The 17,016-nt window shown below is 38.3% G+C and overlaps 1 protein-coding gene across 7 annotated transcripts in view; it reads right to left on the bottom strand.

Annotated features, from left to right (window-relative positions):
* The window catches only part of frmd4a (FERM domain containing 4A), a 235,920-nt gene that overhangs the window by 77,944 nt on the left and 140,960 nt on the right, over positions 1-17,016 (bottom strand). For all 7 annotated transcript variants that reach the window (XM_018092333.2, XM_012960027.3, XM_002935243.5 and 4 more), the window contains exons 3-4: positions 16,150-16,244; positions 14,747-14,839 (exon numbers count right to left, since the gene is read on the bottom strand). In XM_018092333.2, coding sequence (XP_017947822.1) covers positions 14,747-14,839; positions 16,150-16,244 — 188 coding nt within the window. The remainder of the gene's footprint in view (positions 1-14,746; positions 14,840-16,149; positions 16,245-17,016) is intronic.

Below are 17,016 nucleotides of genomic sequence, written 5' to 3'. Positions count from 1 at the left end.
TGGTCAGAAGGATGGGGCACCTGGAGTTTTTTTAGTATCCTGGTGAGCCAGTCCAACACTGTTTTTACAGTGTACTAACGTTGTTTTTGACCAGTCATGGTAACATACATGAGGACACTAAGTGGAACAACAACTTGCTGTTGTTATCAATGAATATGGACATTTTAAGACACTGTGGCCTTGTCCAGATTGCACTGACTTGTATACATTAGGGCCGTCAACTAAAAAATTTATAAACGACAATGGATAATGTTAATAAATGGATCATCCAAAGAATCAGTACTATTTTGAATATTTGTATTATTAATATATGTTTGTTCCTCATCTCCAATCACCAAGCTCATGGTGGAAGGAAAAGCAAATATGCAAAAAAACAAAATATGTAAAGTTAAACAAAAATATATTTAATTGGAACAACCCTATGTATATACGGATTCTCTATGACTAACATATAGTTTGTTCCAGTGTTATTAAAGTAACTGTACACTTATAATATAGTGTTACTGTAGGGTATGTTCTCCTGCATAAACAGATCACATGCTCAGTGTTGAAAAACCTCACCACCCACTTCTACATGGAACACCACACTTAGGGGCTGATTTACTAATCCACGAATCCGAATGGGAAAAATTCGTATTGGAAAACGAACATATTGCAACTTTTTCGTATTTTTTGCAACTATTTCGTAGCCGTTACGACTTGCGCGAATTGTCAAAACTTTTTCATAGCCATTACGACTTTCGCAAATTGTCGCGACTTTTTCGTATTGAGCGCTCGAAAAAGTCGCAAAATACCGATCATTACGACGCTTTTCAGACGTTCGTGGATTAGTAAATGTGCCCCTTAGGATATCATTTTCTAAAGGTCGGAATTTTTTTTTCTGATTCAGATTTTTTAGCACTAAAAATCGCTGAAAAAAATTTGCAACTTTTATAAGATTTACTTGTAACTTTTCTGAGATTTACTATGCAACAAAACTGCTAAAACCCCGAATCCCATAATTCACCAGCTAAAACTTATCGAGACCACGTAGATATCAATGGTAGATGTCCCTCTCCTTTTCGCATGTACTTTTTCAATTCAGACTTTTTAGTAAATGTCAGACATTCGTGGAAATTTGCTTATTAGAAAGAAAAAAATTAGAAAAGTTAGAGTTTTATTAAATCTGCCCATTAATGTCTCCACTAAAGATGGCCGTTTTTTTTTATTAAAAAATGTCCCCAAAAAAGTTTAGGTTCAGGTAAGAAATGAAAAGGAGAACCATTCAAACTTTAGGGGCAGATTTATCAAAATGTGAGTTAAGAGTTTAATACATAAAAACTTACCCACACTTTTTTGATTCCTATGGGATTTTTAGAAACATATTTATTAAATGGTGAGTCCTAACTTTCACCCATTGATAAATATGCTTCTAAAAATCCCATAGGAATGAATAGAATGTGGGTGAGTTTTTATGTATTAAGCTATGAACGTACATTTTGATAAATGTGCCCCTTAATAAAAAAAATGCTGATGGTTTGCCACTCAGACCAGGTGGGTGCTTTTATGCAGACAGCCCTCTCACTGAAATGCATAGACCTTTCCCCTACTCAGGAGGTTGGTTGAATTGCCTAAACCACAGTTTTCACAATCTTATGAATAATATATTAATATAGCATTTGAATAATAGAAGAGGTCTATCCATTACCATTACAAATTAGTTGGAACTACAAGCACAGCAGAGAGAGCGATGACTAAAGCAATTCACTTGCCGAATGACAAAGGCCACTGAGTTTTCCAGCAGGGAATAATATTGTTCATAAAGCAAGTATGTTTAACTCATGGCTATATATTGTCATGTTTTAGTACTTTATTTAAGCTGTGCTTTGTGTATCTGCCAAAAAATACAGCAGAGCAACACAATAAATATAAAATCAAATAGAACTAGGTGTAGTCAGTGACTTGAGCCAATGATCCTATGCATGTGCTTTGTTATGGGTTACTGGTTCATCCAGTGTTATCTTATGTTGCTTAGTGACTGACTGGTAACTATTTACTCACAGGAAGGACAAGAAGTGAATAGCTGAAAATCCTTGCTCTGCAAACAAACTTTTTAAATAAACTGTCTTATACTTAAGGGTCAGCCAGTGTTGGACCATAGTTCACAAGGTAAAATCCTGCCTGACAATCGGAAGGTGTTTCTGATAAGTCGCAGTAAAGGTGGCCATATAGAGGCAGATTTAAGCTGCTGATCCGGCCCTTTCAGATCAATTTAGCAGCATATCTGTCCATTCATGGGACCCTCCGACAGGCCTATATCTAGATGAAAAACAAAATTCTGTTTGATTTTCCTGTTGGATCTATAAATGATCAATCATAATAATATTTTTTTTAACTTTTTATTAGAAAAGGAGGCAAACGCTCCACACATTGTTTTTAATGGTGACTCTTGCTCTGAAAATTATTTAAAGTGACCAACCTCACAGTGGAATTTCAGTGATATTTTGGTCAGAAACTAGCAGCTGAATATCTGTTTTTACCCTATAAGTCCCCAGTATTTAATGTTCAATGTATGCTTAAACTCTATTAATAATGTCATTAAGCATGTAATGTTTAGTGAGTGTTGCACAAAATCAGCAATCCCCAACCAGTGGGCACGAGCAACATATTGCTCACCAACCCCTTGGATGTTGCTCGCAGTGGCCTCAAAGTAGGTGCTCATTTTTGAATTTCTGGCTTGGAGGCAAGTGTTGATTGCATAGAACCCAGTGTAAAGCCAAACAAAACCCTCTATAGGCTGCCAGATAGGAGCTACAAATAGTCAATTATTGATTTTATTTGAACCCCCAGGAACTTTTTCCATGCTTGTGTTGCTCCCTTACACTTTTTCCATTTGAATGTGGCTCATGTGTAAAAAAGGTTGGGGATCCCTGCACTAAATGCATGATGTGTGATCCTGTATAAAATCTATATAACTTCTATAATAAACACAAATATATATATATTAGAATGCAAAACACCATTATTGAAGCAATTTGAATTCTACAACTACATGAAATCTTAGACGTCACTTAAGCATTAAAACACTAGAAGTATAAATCAATGAGAAGCAGCAAATTTATGGTGGTGCAAATCTGTACAAAAATACATAAAAAACAGTCCAGTGTACATGCTTGTATATAGCACAATTCAACACTAGAAGGCAGCATTGTACTTTGGGAAAGAACTACAAGTATGTTAGGGATAAAACAGGAAATAGTAAACAGTAAGAAAACAAACATTAATGCTGAAATCTGTCACTGGAATTGTCTAGACAACCCCCTCCTCCACACACACACAAGCATTCACATGAACTTAATAATCTTTAATGTTTGAATTGCACATACATAATACTGTGGCGAGAATATGTAAAGTGTGTCACTAGGTTTAGTTGGTTTGTATTCTGTGTGTATCAGCAAACCCTTATTTCCTACTGTTGAATGGATTAAACCACATTAGTAATGCTGGTCCACATGGGCGATACCAAACCGACACAATTAGGGCTTGTACTCACGAGTGTTCCTTCCTGCGTTTCCCTGCATTGCGTTCCCTCTTGTTGCATCACAGGGAAGTACAGATACAAATGCATCCTATTTTTCCTAATGTGCTTGTTCTCGCACCTAATGCAGGTGAGACTCTGCATGTTGCATTCCACCTGCGTCTGGCGATTATTTGCACCTGTGTGAGTACAGGCTCATTCAGAAGAATAGGATGCATTCCTTCCTGCACTTCCCTGCGGTGGAACGCAAGGGAACACAATGCAGGTAAATGCAGAAAGGAATGCTCGTGAGTATGAGCCCTAATGGACTGCTGTACAAGCCTCTCAGGATTCACATAAAAATATTCCATTCACATAAGATCAGTATGCTCAACTATTTGATGTGAACATAATTGGGTCTATATATATATATATATATATATATATATATATATATCTTGTGCTTAATGAAAGCAGAGTAACACAAGGATGTAGATGATAATGAAGAACACGGCCAGTGTTTACGGTACACTGAAGCACAGCAGGGGAAAAGTCCCAGTTCAGACACAATTAATGTGTGTTGGGAGCAGACACCAGACTGCCGACTACCATGCCTCTTCTGGGAAAAGAAGAGTCAAGGAGATAAGGAGCTCCCAAGAGAACAGAGAAAGGCTTGTTATGATGGTACATTCACAGATGGGATTTGACTGAAGTTCCAAAATTACTGGGTACTAACTCATCTGGGTTTCTGCAACAATGCAAATTTGCACTGTCAGCATATTTGTTCTATTGCACTATAAGCAGAATCTAGACATTTTATTCAATTTTAATTCTAAAACCTAGCACTGTACTGAGCTAAAGACAGAATGTTTCTGGGAATGAAAAAGCTCAAGTAGTCAGACAGAAAGCAACAGCTAGGAAAATATACTACTAATGAAAAACAACATCCAATTTGGCATGAGCGCTTTAGAAATGTATTGGTACCTATAATCCAGTGATCCCCAACCAGTGGCTCGTGAGCAACATGTTGCTCACCAACCCCTTGGATGTTTCTTTCAGTGCCCCCAAAGCAGGTAGTTATTTTTGGATTCCTGATTTGGCATAAAGTTTTGGTTGAATAAAAACAAGATTTACTACCAAATAAAGCCTCCTGTAAGCAGATAGTGTGCATAGTAGCTACCTAATCGCCAATCTTAGCCCTTAATTTGCTCCTCCATGAACTTTTATGGTGCTTGTGTTGCTCTCCAAGTCTTTACGTTTGACTGTGGCTCACGAGTAAGAAAGGTTGGGGACCACTGCTATAATCGGTAGCAAGGCATGGCATCAGTTTCAGGAACACTGTACTGTATTAACTGTTTTATATGCCAGCTTGAAAGCCCAATGCCAGACACCTGTGCTGTATGTTCTATAAATGTCTCTTTTAAGGCTATGACAGATGAGGAGATTAGTCACCTGCAACAAATCTCCTTTATTGTGGGTGACTTTACTTCTCCAAATGCTTTCCCACTGGCAATAATCATGATTTCAACTATCCAAAGTTGCCTGACATCGAATTTTAGGGTGATTTTAGAAAGACACATTCGAAGTGACATTATAAATTTACATTAGCGCCAATGGGAACACGGGAAGGAAGAGATTATTAGTTGCCCACAATAGAGGAGATCTTCTCATTTGTCATTGCCCTAACATATCTCCCAGATTTCTACTATAGGTATGTGATCTAATATGTGAAAATCCCTTATCTGGGTATTCCAGATAAGGGATTTTTTTCCATAATTTAGCTCACCAAGCCGTAAGTCTCCAAAAAAAAAAAAAAAGAAATATTAAATAAAACCATTGGAGTATTTTGCCATCAATATTGTCTTATGTTAGCTTAGTTTCTATTAGGTACAAGGTACTGTCTGCAGGGATAGAGATAAAATATGACCAATCCCAATTATCATTAGAGGATAAGATGAATTGGTTGAAACAACCCTGGAGAGATATCTTTATAAAGGGCATATAAACCCCCCCCCAAAAAAAATCAGTGAACAGTCTCCTTGAAATACCTGCCATGCATGAACTTTACAGTGCACATATGCCGTTTGCAGATGTAAATGTCACTAAAGATATGTAAAAAGAAAAATGGCTGCTGGATAAAAGCTACTATTTGTTTAGCAAATTGTAAGGGCAAACAAAGAGGATATATGCAACACAAAAGGTGTGGTTTGAGTGGGGAAGATATGGCCAACCTATATACATGGCAGGAAAATGTAGGGTTTACATGTCCTTTAAACCACACGTATGCATGCCACTGTCCTGGTACTGTCCAATACTGCTTCAAGTTGACTCCAGTACCCTGGATAGGGCACTGCTGTGCTGGGATAAGAAAAATTTTAGACCTGGCACAAACAAGTATGCTCTGAGCATCATCCCTGAACTTACCAAAGGAAAACTTCAACCAAACACAACTTAAGCTTTTTGAAAAGTAAACTATTTCTCGCATCCTTTCATGATTTTTAATGTAATAACATGGTTTGGAACAGTTACCTACAGTAAGCCTGGTCCCCTTGTTCTCCTGCTGATCTGGCTGACTGCATTGAGTCTCATATAAAATGTAACAGTAGTCAACTGTCCTCAGTCTGCATCCTCCAAATCCCACAATTCCCTGCACATGTCATATGAATAAGGAAAGGAACATCACAGTGCAATGCATGCTGTGGATATTGTTACAATTTGTAACATCAGTGTTTTAGTCCCGCCTCCTCTGCCAGGATTCCAAATTATGCAGAAAGAGAAGAAATGTTTTGCAGTTGGATTTTGGCATATAAAAATGGTATTTATTAATACTTTTTGAAGGAACATGAAAGCTTTGACTAAAAAGTAGAAGGAGGCTCAGATATTTTTGTATATTTTGTATATTGCCTAACAAACAGATATTGTTTATGTCTTGACCCCCAGGCAATAATTTATGTTCAGTGCATTTTCGCCGAAAATGCCTTGCAAGGCAACTTCGGCGATTTGCCAAAATTGCTGCGCAGCGTGTGTCATCCCACTGGCGTCTTACATTTTCGCCGGTGGGATGGCAATTCGGGGAGATTAGTCGCCCGGGAACAGGGAGATTTCTCGCGGGCGACTAATCTCCCCGTGTGCCAGAGCCCTAAGAACTGTTACAAACAGTCATCTAGAGTCAAATTCTAAATAACAGGATTCCAGGGGTTTGTAAAAGCTCAGCAATATTGGAGTGCTGACAAACCATAACAACTATAAAACTTGCTTAATTTAATACTGACCCACACGCAATAAAAAAAAAAAAAACAATGGTAGTTTTAATGTAAGATGAAGAGCCTTCCCTCTGAGCTGCCAGCTCTTGGGATTCAAACCAAGTATCTGCTTGTCTTGTCTGAAGCAACCAAAAGAACCTGGCAGGAGTTGCAGGAAGAGGCACATATTCAAAAGTGCAAATGTTACGGATCAAGGAAAATACACACAAAATGTTTATTATGCAGGATTGCAACATGTACTACACATGATAATGTTTCATACCACAAGGATATGATATTTCAGCATTTGGCTAGGGAAAGCAATGATAAAGAAATAACAGTCTGTGTTCTCTCTGTAGGGGGTGAGAGACAGAAAAGCACTTGAAATATTTATAAAATTACTTACAAAGTGATCCAAATATATTCATTATTTTTTATGTTGGATTTCAGGTACCAATTGCTATATTCACACTAATAGAAACCATGTTGACTATGGACTGTACTAAGCAATATGCCATCATGTCACTACAATTGTACAATTTCCATGGCAAGTGCTTGTGAAACTAACTTTTTTTTCAATTATAACTATGAATAGTTCAGCTATAAACAATATTTGTCAATAATAGATCTACCAGCTGAACATTTGTTTTCAAGATCCTATTAAAGGAATTATGTATCCAACAAGACAGGTATACAGTATCTAGTAGAATTAAGTCTAAAACAACTGGACTTTTTTGAGTTTTTTTCGAGTGGCTTCTTCAGTTCAAATGACTGGTAGGGAATTCCTCGGCATTTAAACCCTTGAGGGTAGTACAGTAAAAGACATCCAATCACAATGGTGTCATTGAACTTATTCAGTTAGGTTTTGGCTGATAATGGGTGAGTGCAGAGGATCTTTTGCGGTTGTTTATATGTATCTTGTGGTCACAGCCTCATTGCACCCCCGCCTAATGATTTACAATGTAGTGGTTGAGCACAACTTTGCCTTTTTCTTGTGTTATTGTTTATACAGGAGCAGTGGCCAGCTCCATGTTGTAGCCCCCACTCTTCCCAGCTACAGTCAGGTGATCCCAATGGAGCCAATAAAAGGGCAACCATATGGGGGTTTTAACCTTATAAACAAGAATGTTGCAGGTAAAACTTAGTCCCTTTGCTCAGTACTAATCTAAAATTACTTATATAGGTCAGTGTAGGACTGGCCAGAAGGGATGACTTTGACGTAGTTGGCCAGCTTGAAGTATATTGCAATGTATGGACAAACAATCCCTCTTTTGGGTCTGGGGGGGGGAGGGCATTTCTTAGTAGCTGAATGCACAGAAATGTCTTATTGTCCTATTTCTACACATTGATAATGGGTGAGTGCAGAGGATCTTTTGTGGTTCTTTATATGTATTTTGTGGTCACAGCCTCATTGCACCCCCGCCTAATGGTTTACAATGTAGTGGTTGAGCACAACTTTGCCTTTTTCTTGTGTTATTGAAACTGACAAGTGTATGAAGGTATCATCCAGTCACAATTTTACCATGATTCTCATTGATGCAGGTGTTAATCCTTCAAAGTACATGACTGGAAGCATGAACTGTTGTGAAACCGCCATGGTAAGGATGTCAAAGCGGCATTGTATGTTGATGACAAATGGTGTAGCAGGCCCCCTCTTCTGTTCAGGGATGGTTTTTCCAGGCTGGCATAAATGGCTTCTTTCACACCTCTTTCAAACCATCTGTCCTCACGGTCCAAAATAAGCATGTTACTGTCCTCAAAAGAGTGTCCGTTTTCCTTGAGGTGTAGATAGACTGCTGTGTCTTGTCCTGAGGAGTTGGCCCTTCTATGTTGGGCCATTCTCTTACAGAGAGGTTGTTTTTTCTCCCCAATGTATAAGTCAAAGCACTCTTCACTACACTGGACAGCATAGACCACATTACTTTTCATGTGATTTGGTGTAGGGTCTTTAGGGTGCACCAACTTCTGTCTCAGAGTGTTGCTGGGTTTGAAAAACACAGGAATGCGACGTTTGTTGAAATTTTCTGTTGAAAGTTTATCTGATGTTCCAGCAACATATGACATATGTTGCTACATTTTCTCACCCATTTTTAATCTCAAAGTACCAGAAAATCTGCTTAAGCAAATCAAATTACATTACGCTGTACATGTGTATTGTTAAACTGCAAAAGACCTGAGTAATCAGTCTGCAGATCACTTGACTTTGAACTAAAAGTAATTTGTCCTGTATGTGGCCATTTAATAAAAATAAAAAGTCAGTCTTTATTTGTAAATCTTTTTAGTGTTTCACCATATATGTCTCATTTGCCATGTCCTTTAATGTGCTATATTTTGTATTTGCAGTAGAAAAGTTTAGAATATTACTGCTATATTTCAAAAAATTATACAAAACACATACAACAACATATCTCATATGATATGACATGAACAATCTGCCCTAACAATTCGTGTTGGAGACACCCTTTAACGTTTAATGTTAATACTTTATTCCTGATGTTTCTGGCTGCAAATATTGTAATGACTGAATCCGTGTAAATGTCTCTCCCAGTGGGATCACTTAAAAACCCTGTTCCGCCCACAAGTCCACTGGGCTCTTCTGATGACCGTTACTGCTTAAACAGTCCTATAATACAATATCCGGATTGTAGTAAAGCACATAACTCAACATGTTATTCCTGCTTTCACAACTCAAATGTTATCCTTACAATTCCCAAACCTTTTCATTATGTGCAAAAACTCCACAATACCAGATGTCTAGATAATAGATCTGCTTTGTGCTACAAAATCTTACATCAATAAGGCAGAAAAATGTTTCTCATCTCTAAATCCAGATTTCAGAATGGCTGTATTATGGTTTCCCATGTGAGAAAAAAGAAGAAAAGAAAGAAAGAAAAACTGTAATATCTTTTTACTGTACACTATAGATAAAGGTACTAAAATTCTAGATGGAAAAGGTATTACAGTCTCCATGCTGATCTTGAGGTAAAAAATTGGTTCACAAGCACTTTCTTTATGTTATAAATTTGGATGTGAAATATTTGTGAAAAGACAGTTAGAATACAGCATTCATCAAGGCAGTACCTCATGGTGGGGAAAGATAATTTGTATTCTTTTAACCACAGGACAAGGCAATGAATGAGAGACAGAGAGAGGGTTGCCATAGCAGAGTGCTTGGATTTCTGTATAATATTATACTGGGAGCTGAATAACATAGCAGGAGTCCTTCATTTTATCAAAACTTCAGAACCAATGGTGCAGCTAAGGATCAGTCAGGGAATGTGGAAATGTGTGTGCAATATAAACAGATATATGTGCATATATTTAGACAAAGAAACTAGGCAGAGCAACAGTTATGTTCACTAGGGATGTATAACCTCCAACCCTCCAGATGTGGTTGAAATACAATTCCTATCATCCCCTGGCTGCTGCTATTGGCGGTACTGAGAACTTTAGACCAACTACAGTTTAAGGTTGCAACTGTACCCTAGGATTAATAGATAAAGAACGGCAGCAATTACACCAATAAAAGTCAGTAGGTGAATTGTGATTGGTGGTTCTGCCCACTTTTTCTAACCTTGAGCCGAAGTCACCCAGTGACAAACAGTGGGCACCCTGGCATAAATAGTTTGAGAATGACAGCATTTTAAATTTAAACCAATAAAATTCAATGGATGAAATCTGATTGGCTGTTAGTGGCCCAACCTACTTTTCCTATTTTTGAACTGCAGTCCCCCAGTGACCAACATTGCAAATTTTGGGGACTCAGGCATTCATTGTGAGGCTGACAGCATTTTACACTTCACCATTGAAAGTAAATAGGTGAAATGTTATTGGCTGTTGGCGGCTCCGCCCACGTTTTTCTAACTTTGAATGGCAAATACCCAGTGACTAACTCTGGAAACTTTAACAACCCTGGAATTAATATTTAAATAATGGCATCAGTTTAAATATAAACCAAGGAAATCTAATGGGTGGAAATGGATTGGCTGTTGGTGGCTCCTCCCACTTGTTTGGGAACCCTGACATAAATAGTGTGAGCAAAGCAACATTTTAAATATAAACCAAAAAAATTCAATAGGTGAAGTCTGATTGGCTGTTGGTGGCTCCACCCACTTTTTAAAAACCTAAAAATACAGTTCCCTAGTGACCCTGGTGTTAATACTGTGAAAAGCACAAGTAATAATACTGTGAGAATGGCAGCAGGTTGAATTTCCCATTGAAAATCAATAGGTAAAATCTGATTGGCTGTTGTTGGCTCCACCCACTTTTTCTAACTCTGAACTGCAGTTACCAGGTGACTAGCTCTGCAAAGTTTGGAGACCTTAGTATTAATATTTAAAGAATGGCCGCAGTTTAAATTTAAACATATGAAGTCTATAGGTGAAATCTAATTGGTTGTTGTTGGCCCCACCCACTTTTCTAAACTTGGAACATAGTCACCTAGTGACAAACTGTGCAAAGTTTGGGGACCCTGACATTAAACATGTGAGAATGGCAGCAGTTAAAATTTTCCCACTGAAAACAATGAAAGAAATGTGATTGGCTTTTGGCGGCCCCGCCCACTTTTTCTAACCTTGAGTACAAAGTCACGCAGTGACTGACTATGCAAAGTTTGCGAACTCTGGCATCAAACCAATAAAATTCAATAGGTGAAATCTGATTGGCTGTTGGTGGCCCCCGCCCACTTTTTCAAAACTAAAACTGTAGTCCCCTAGTGACCAACTGTGAAAAGTTTGGGGACCCTGGTGTTAATACTGTGAGAATGGCAGCAGGTTGAATTTCCCCATTTAGAGTCAATAGGTAAAATCTGATTGGCTGTTGGTGGCTCCACCCACTTACAAAAAAAAAAAAAAAAATCTTAAATGCGTAGTCACCCAGTGTCTGACTATGCAAAGTTTAGGAAGCCTGGCAACAAACCAATAAAAATCAATAGGTGAAATCTGATTGGTTGTTGGTGGCTCCGCCCACTTTTCAAAACTAAAATTGCAGTCCCCTAGTGACCAACTGTGAAAAGTTTGGGGACCCTGGTCTTAATTCTGTGAGAATGGCAGCAGGTTGGATTTCCTCATTGAAAGTCAAAAGCTAAACTCTGATTGGCTGTTGGTGGCTCCGCCCACTTTTTCTTACCTTGAACCCAGTTACCTGGTGCCTAACTCTGCAAAGTTTGGGGACCCCGGTGTTATTACTGTGAGAATGGCAGCAGGTTGGATTTCTGCCAAGTCAATAGGTAAAATCTGATTGGCTGTTCACATCTCCGCCCACTTTTGGGCATCCAACAATCATCATATTTTCATTCAGGCTGAGCCCATGTGTGATTCAAGTTTGGGGAGTGTAGCCTCAAAGGTGTAAGTTTGGCAGCAGTTTCAATTTCCCCATAAAAGTCAATGGGTACAATATGATTGGCTGCTGTTGGCCCCTCCCACTTTGTGGGTTAAAAAAAAAAAACAAAAAACCTGAATGCGTAGTCACCCAGTGACTGAATGTGCAAAGTTTGGAAAATCTTTGGTAGTGAAGCCTCAAAGCTGTAAGATTGGCAGCAGTTTCAATTTCCCCATTAAAGTCAATGATTAAAATTTGATTGGCTGTTGTTGGCCCAACCCACTTTGGGGTCATCCAACAAATGTTGCTGCTTCATTCGGGGTGACCCCATGATTATGTTATTCAAGTTTGGGGGGTGTAGCTTCAAAGCTGTAAGTGTGGCAGCAGTTTGAAAATCTTCCCTGTCAAAGTCAATGGGAAAATTGGGGGGTTTGGAGCGGCGCCACAAAAAGACGGGGGGCCGGATCGCTTAGAAAAGCACAAGCAACCTGCTCCGCTATAGGGCGAAGATGTGTGGGGAGTTTGGGTATTGTACCCCTAAAACTGTAGGAGGAGTAACGTTTAGAAAATGGGGGGCGCGAAGAAGAAAGGAAGAAGAAGAAAGAAAGGAAGAAAGAAACAAAGAAAGAAAGAAGGAAGAAGAAAGAAGGAAGAAGGAAGAAGTCGAAGAACAGTATGTTGGGGTTTTCAACCCAACATAATAACTTATAGTTAATAACACGGGTATATTAATAAAAAAGGTGCAGAAAATATCAAAGGGGTTCTTCACCCAGATTTTTGCATAATGAAAGAAAATATAATCTAATACATTTTCCAATATGTATTAATTAAAGGAATACTGTCATGGGAAAACATGTTTTTTTCAAAACGCATCAGTTAATAGAGCTTCTTCAGCAGAATCCTGCATTGAAATGTGTTTTTCAAAAACACAAAAAGATGTTTTTATATTTAATTTTGAAATTTCACATGGGGCTAGTGATATTCTTCATTTCCCAGGATGCCACAACCATTTGACCTGTGCTCTGATAAACACTTTACAGCTGAGCTGCAAGTTGGAGTGATATCACCCCCCTCCCAGCAGCCGATCAGCAGAACAATTGGAAGGTAGCAAGATAGCAGCTCCCAGTAGATATCAGAACAGCACTCAATAGTAAGAAATCCAAGACCAGCTTGTGACTACTCCAGTTACACTGGAGTAGGAGAAACAATAGGTTACCTGAAAGCAGTTCTAATGTGTAGTCTGTAGCTCAGACTTAGGCACAATGCACTGAGATGGCTGCCTACAAACCAATATTACAACTAAAAAAATGCATTTGTTGGTTCTACAATTTAAATGGTAGAATGGATTATTTGCAAATTAATTATTTGTAAACAGTTCAATTTAGAAATAAAAAGTATACCATAAAAATCATGACAGTATCCCTTTAAGAGAATTATGAACAATATATGCCGGATTATAATATAAAGGATAATAATAGTACTCTACTTAATTTATAACCTAGTCATTCTGTGGATCTGTAATTGACACAGTGCCCTTCTCTTTAGACTCCTTTGGACTGATGGATATTTGATAATCAGCCTAAGAAGTGAATTTTGACTAAGGTGTATTGGTTCTCTATTTAACCTTTTCAAATCTTCCTCTGTCACATATATTACACAACTCTCTAACCTTTTGCTTTCAGAGCTGTTGATTTATAATTACCCTCAAGTGACACCAATATTACAACTAAAAAAAATAAATTTGTTGCCTTAAGAATACAATTTTAATTTGTAGTGTCAATTATTGCTATGTAAACAGCATCATTTAGAAATAAAAAGTATACCATAAGAATCATGACAGTATCCCTTTAACAAGTATCCTTCCCTGTTCTCTGCCCCTAACTGTTATAACTATCTAACAGGAGTCGTGTCTCCTCCAGGATTTTTAATCAGCTTTTAACAGCTGGCTTGCAATATTTTTAGGAGTCAGAGCCAGGAATGCAGAGATAGCAATTACATTTTCAAATAACTTTTAAACTGCTGGATTGATATTTTGATATATTGGTATATTGCAATGTTGGTTAGAATTGTATTTTTTATAATGTCAAAAATAGGTGTTGGGTGGAGGAACCCTGGGGGTAGGGAGCATGAAGCAGTAGCATGTGGGGCTGAGCATAAATACCAGCCCAGGAAAGATTTAGGGTAAACCTGAAACCTAGTTTAGGGTAAACCTGAAAATCCAGCTTAAAGGTAACTTAGTTTGAGGTTTGGGGCAAGACTGGCTAATGTTGGACATGGAAGGGGGTTTGAATTAGGATAGTGGAGGCAATATTAAAATAAAAAAGACCAATTCCAGATTTGGCATGCAAGGCACATGAACACCACCTTCCCACAGGCATATGCAAGCAGTTATCCCTTATAGTATAAAGGCTAGAGAGAATGCATAAGGCAGATTAGTTTCCAAATGCCCATGATAGTCAAGTACAGTTTTACCACATAACTAATACAAATTTAATAGTGGATACATAGAAAATGAAAGGGCCATTGAGTCAAATTCCATACTCAATCTGCATTTTTTCTACATAGTTTATAGATACCATTGTAAGTTGTTTTAATTTGTATGGCTGGGGACATCATGAGTTTGAGTTAAGCCAATTGCAAACATGCCACAATAAAAAAATCAGTCCTCCTTAGTATTTATCTAACGTACCTTACACAAAAGTACAGCACAATCGGACCAGACTTTTTGGGAAAGTCGTGTTCTAGTACTCTGCGGTCCAACTGCAACCAATTCAAATGGCCCCTGTAAAAGGATTGATACAATATGAAACATATATAGATATCATCATTTACATAAAGTACATTGCCTTGTCCAAATAATACAGATTCACATTCCTGATGGAAACAGCATAAAAAATGACTCTACCTCTGGCTTTTAAAGGAGAAGGAAAGTCAAAATCTATTAAGCACACTATTAAATAGTACTACTATTGCTGTGTAAAAACGCTATATTCCTGGCTTGCCTAATGAAAGATTTACAGAGATACACTTACTAGAACCTACATACTTGTTTCAGTGAACGGCGCCGCCATCTTGTCCAGCATGTCTGTATGGGCTGAAAAGCACAAGCCAGCCCCCCCTCTGCTCCCTGCTCCTGCCACAAAGCCTCCGCCGCTCCCCGCTCCTGCCACAAACCCTCCGCCGCTCGCTGCACCTGCCCCCCCGCTCCCTCCACCTGCTTGCCACAGAGTTCTCCGACGCTGCGTCGCCATGGCAACCAGACGCTCCTGCTGTGTGCGCATGCGCCGCCTGCAGTACCAAGTCGCCAAGTCTTGAAGGAGCGATGCATTATGGGAATCTTCTCTACCCAGTTCAGCGGTTTTTTTTTCTGTTTGACTTCTGATCTTCTGAACGGGTGAAGTATGGGGAGACTTAAGGGCACTATTGAGACAACTTAAGGTATGCCTGCAGCTTGAGATTAACTCTTTATTAGCCTTTCCTTCTCCTTTAATGCTGAAAAATATCCCTGTATGTGACACTATATTTGACATCTTGTATTCTTAAATATATATATTTTTTAATAAATGAAATTAATGGTAAGGTATAAATGATGCTCATTTGACTTGTTCACTTATCAAGACAATCCAGATACATGTATGTATAATAAAAACAAGCTTTGTTAATTAATTTATTTTATTTATTTCCTGCAGTTTATATGGTGACAGTTTATATGGTGACAACACATATCCCATCCTGATGGAGCTTACAATTTAGGTCTCTTTCATATTCAAACATGCTAGGTCCAATTTTGGCACACACCAATTTACCTGCCTTGTATGATTGAAAAAGGAAACCAAAATACCCAAAGGAAACCCACCCAGACATTAGTAGAACATATAAATGTCATGCAGGTAGTGCCCAAGCTGGAACTGACTTTGGGACAGGATCCATTATATACTAATGCTATATAGTTAGGTATATTATATTGGTCCTACAGTAGTATTTCCTAAACTGTGACAGCAAATTTGGGGAGGCCTTTGATCCCTCTGCTTCTTAATACTTGCCCGCTGGCAAATTCAACACTTGTTTATAATTTTATGATATTATACTTACGTTTCATCTGTAAAGGCTATCCCAAAATATTCCTTTTCTTTCAGATTGAAGTGTGATGCAACAAGATCAAGCAACTCCTTGGCCAATAGCTTTGGCTGTAAGAAAGCAAATACATGATATTAGCAAAAATGCTTAAAAATGGTAGAGTGATGACCTTGAGACTTATGGCACAGGATGCATTTTTACTGCCATGGTACACTCAATTACAGCTTTAGCAGTCCAGTCAGCAGTTTAACCCTTTCACTGCCAGCCGTATTGGACCAAAGTGGAACTTCTACTGCCAGACAGATTTTGAACATTTTGCACTGTTTCACTTTAGGGGCCTTTCCTCGGGGGGACTTTTAGTTTACCCAGGAAAACAATATATTGCTTTTTTTCAGGACAACCTAAGCTTTCAAAATATGATAGAATTTTGGTGTAATTCCAATTCTGTAACAAGATATAGGCTTCTAATTGTCTAAATCACATTTTCCATAATATAAACACACATACCGCACAAAAATACAACTGATTTGGAAAGTCCCATGTCTCCTGAACGTGCCAATACCAAATATATATAGTTTTATAATGACTTCTCACTTGTATAGGTCAAAAACTCCCAGCAGTACACTACCAAATTTCCAAAGCACTGCTTCAGAAAGCTGTATACTTAAGATTTCAAGGCCAAAAAATCCACTAACAGAAGGTTTATCCCAGAAAATTACATTTCTGGAAAGAACAGATTCTGGGGAATCCAGAATAGGCACAACTGTCTGTCTATTCCGTACAGCGCACGTTGTTGGCAGATAAAGCCTTTTACTGCAACAACGTACGCCGTATGTTGTTGGCAGTGAAAGGGTTAAAGGAGAAGGGAAGGCATTTTGGCAT

Source organism: Xenopus tropicalis, chromosome 3, assembly GCF_000004195.4.
Source record: "Xenopus tropicalis strain Nigerian chromosome 3, UCB_Xtro_10.0, whole genome shotgun sequence".
Taxonomy (NCBI): Eukaryota; Metazoa; Chordata; class Amphibia; order Anura; family Pipidae; genus Xenopus; species Xenopus tropicalis.
The sequence above is the reverse complement of the archived record's forward strand: the minus strand, read 5'-3'. Positions and strand labels throughout refer to the sequence as shown.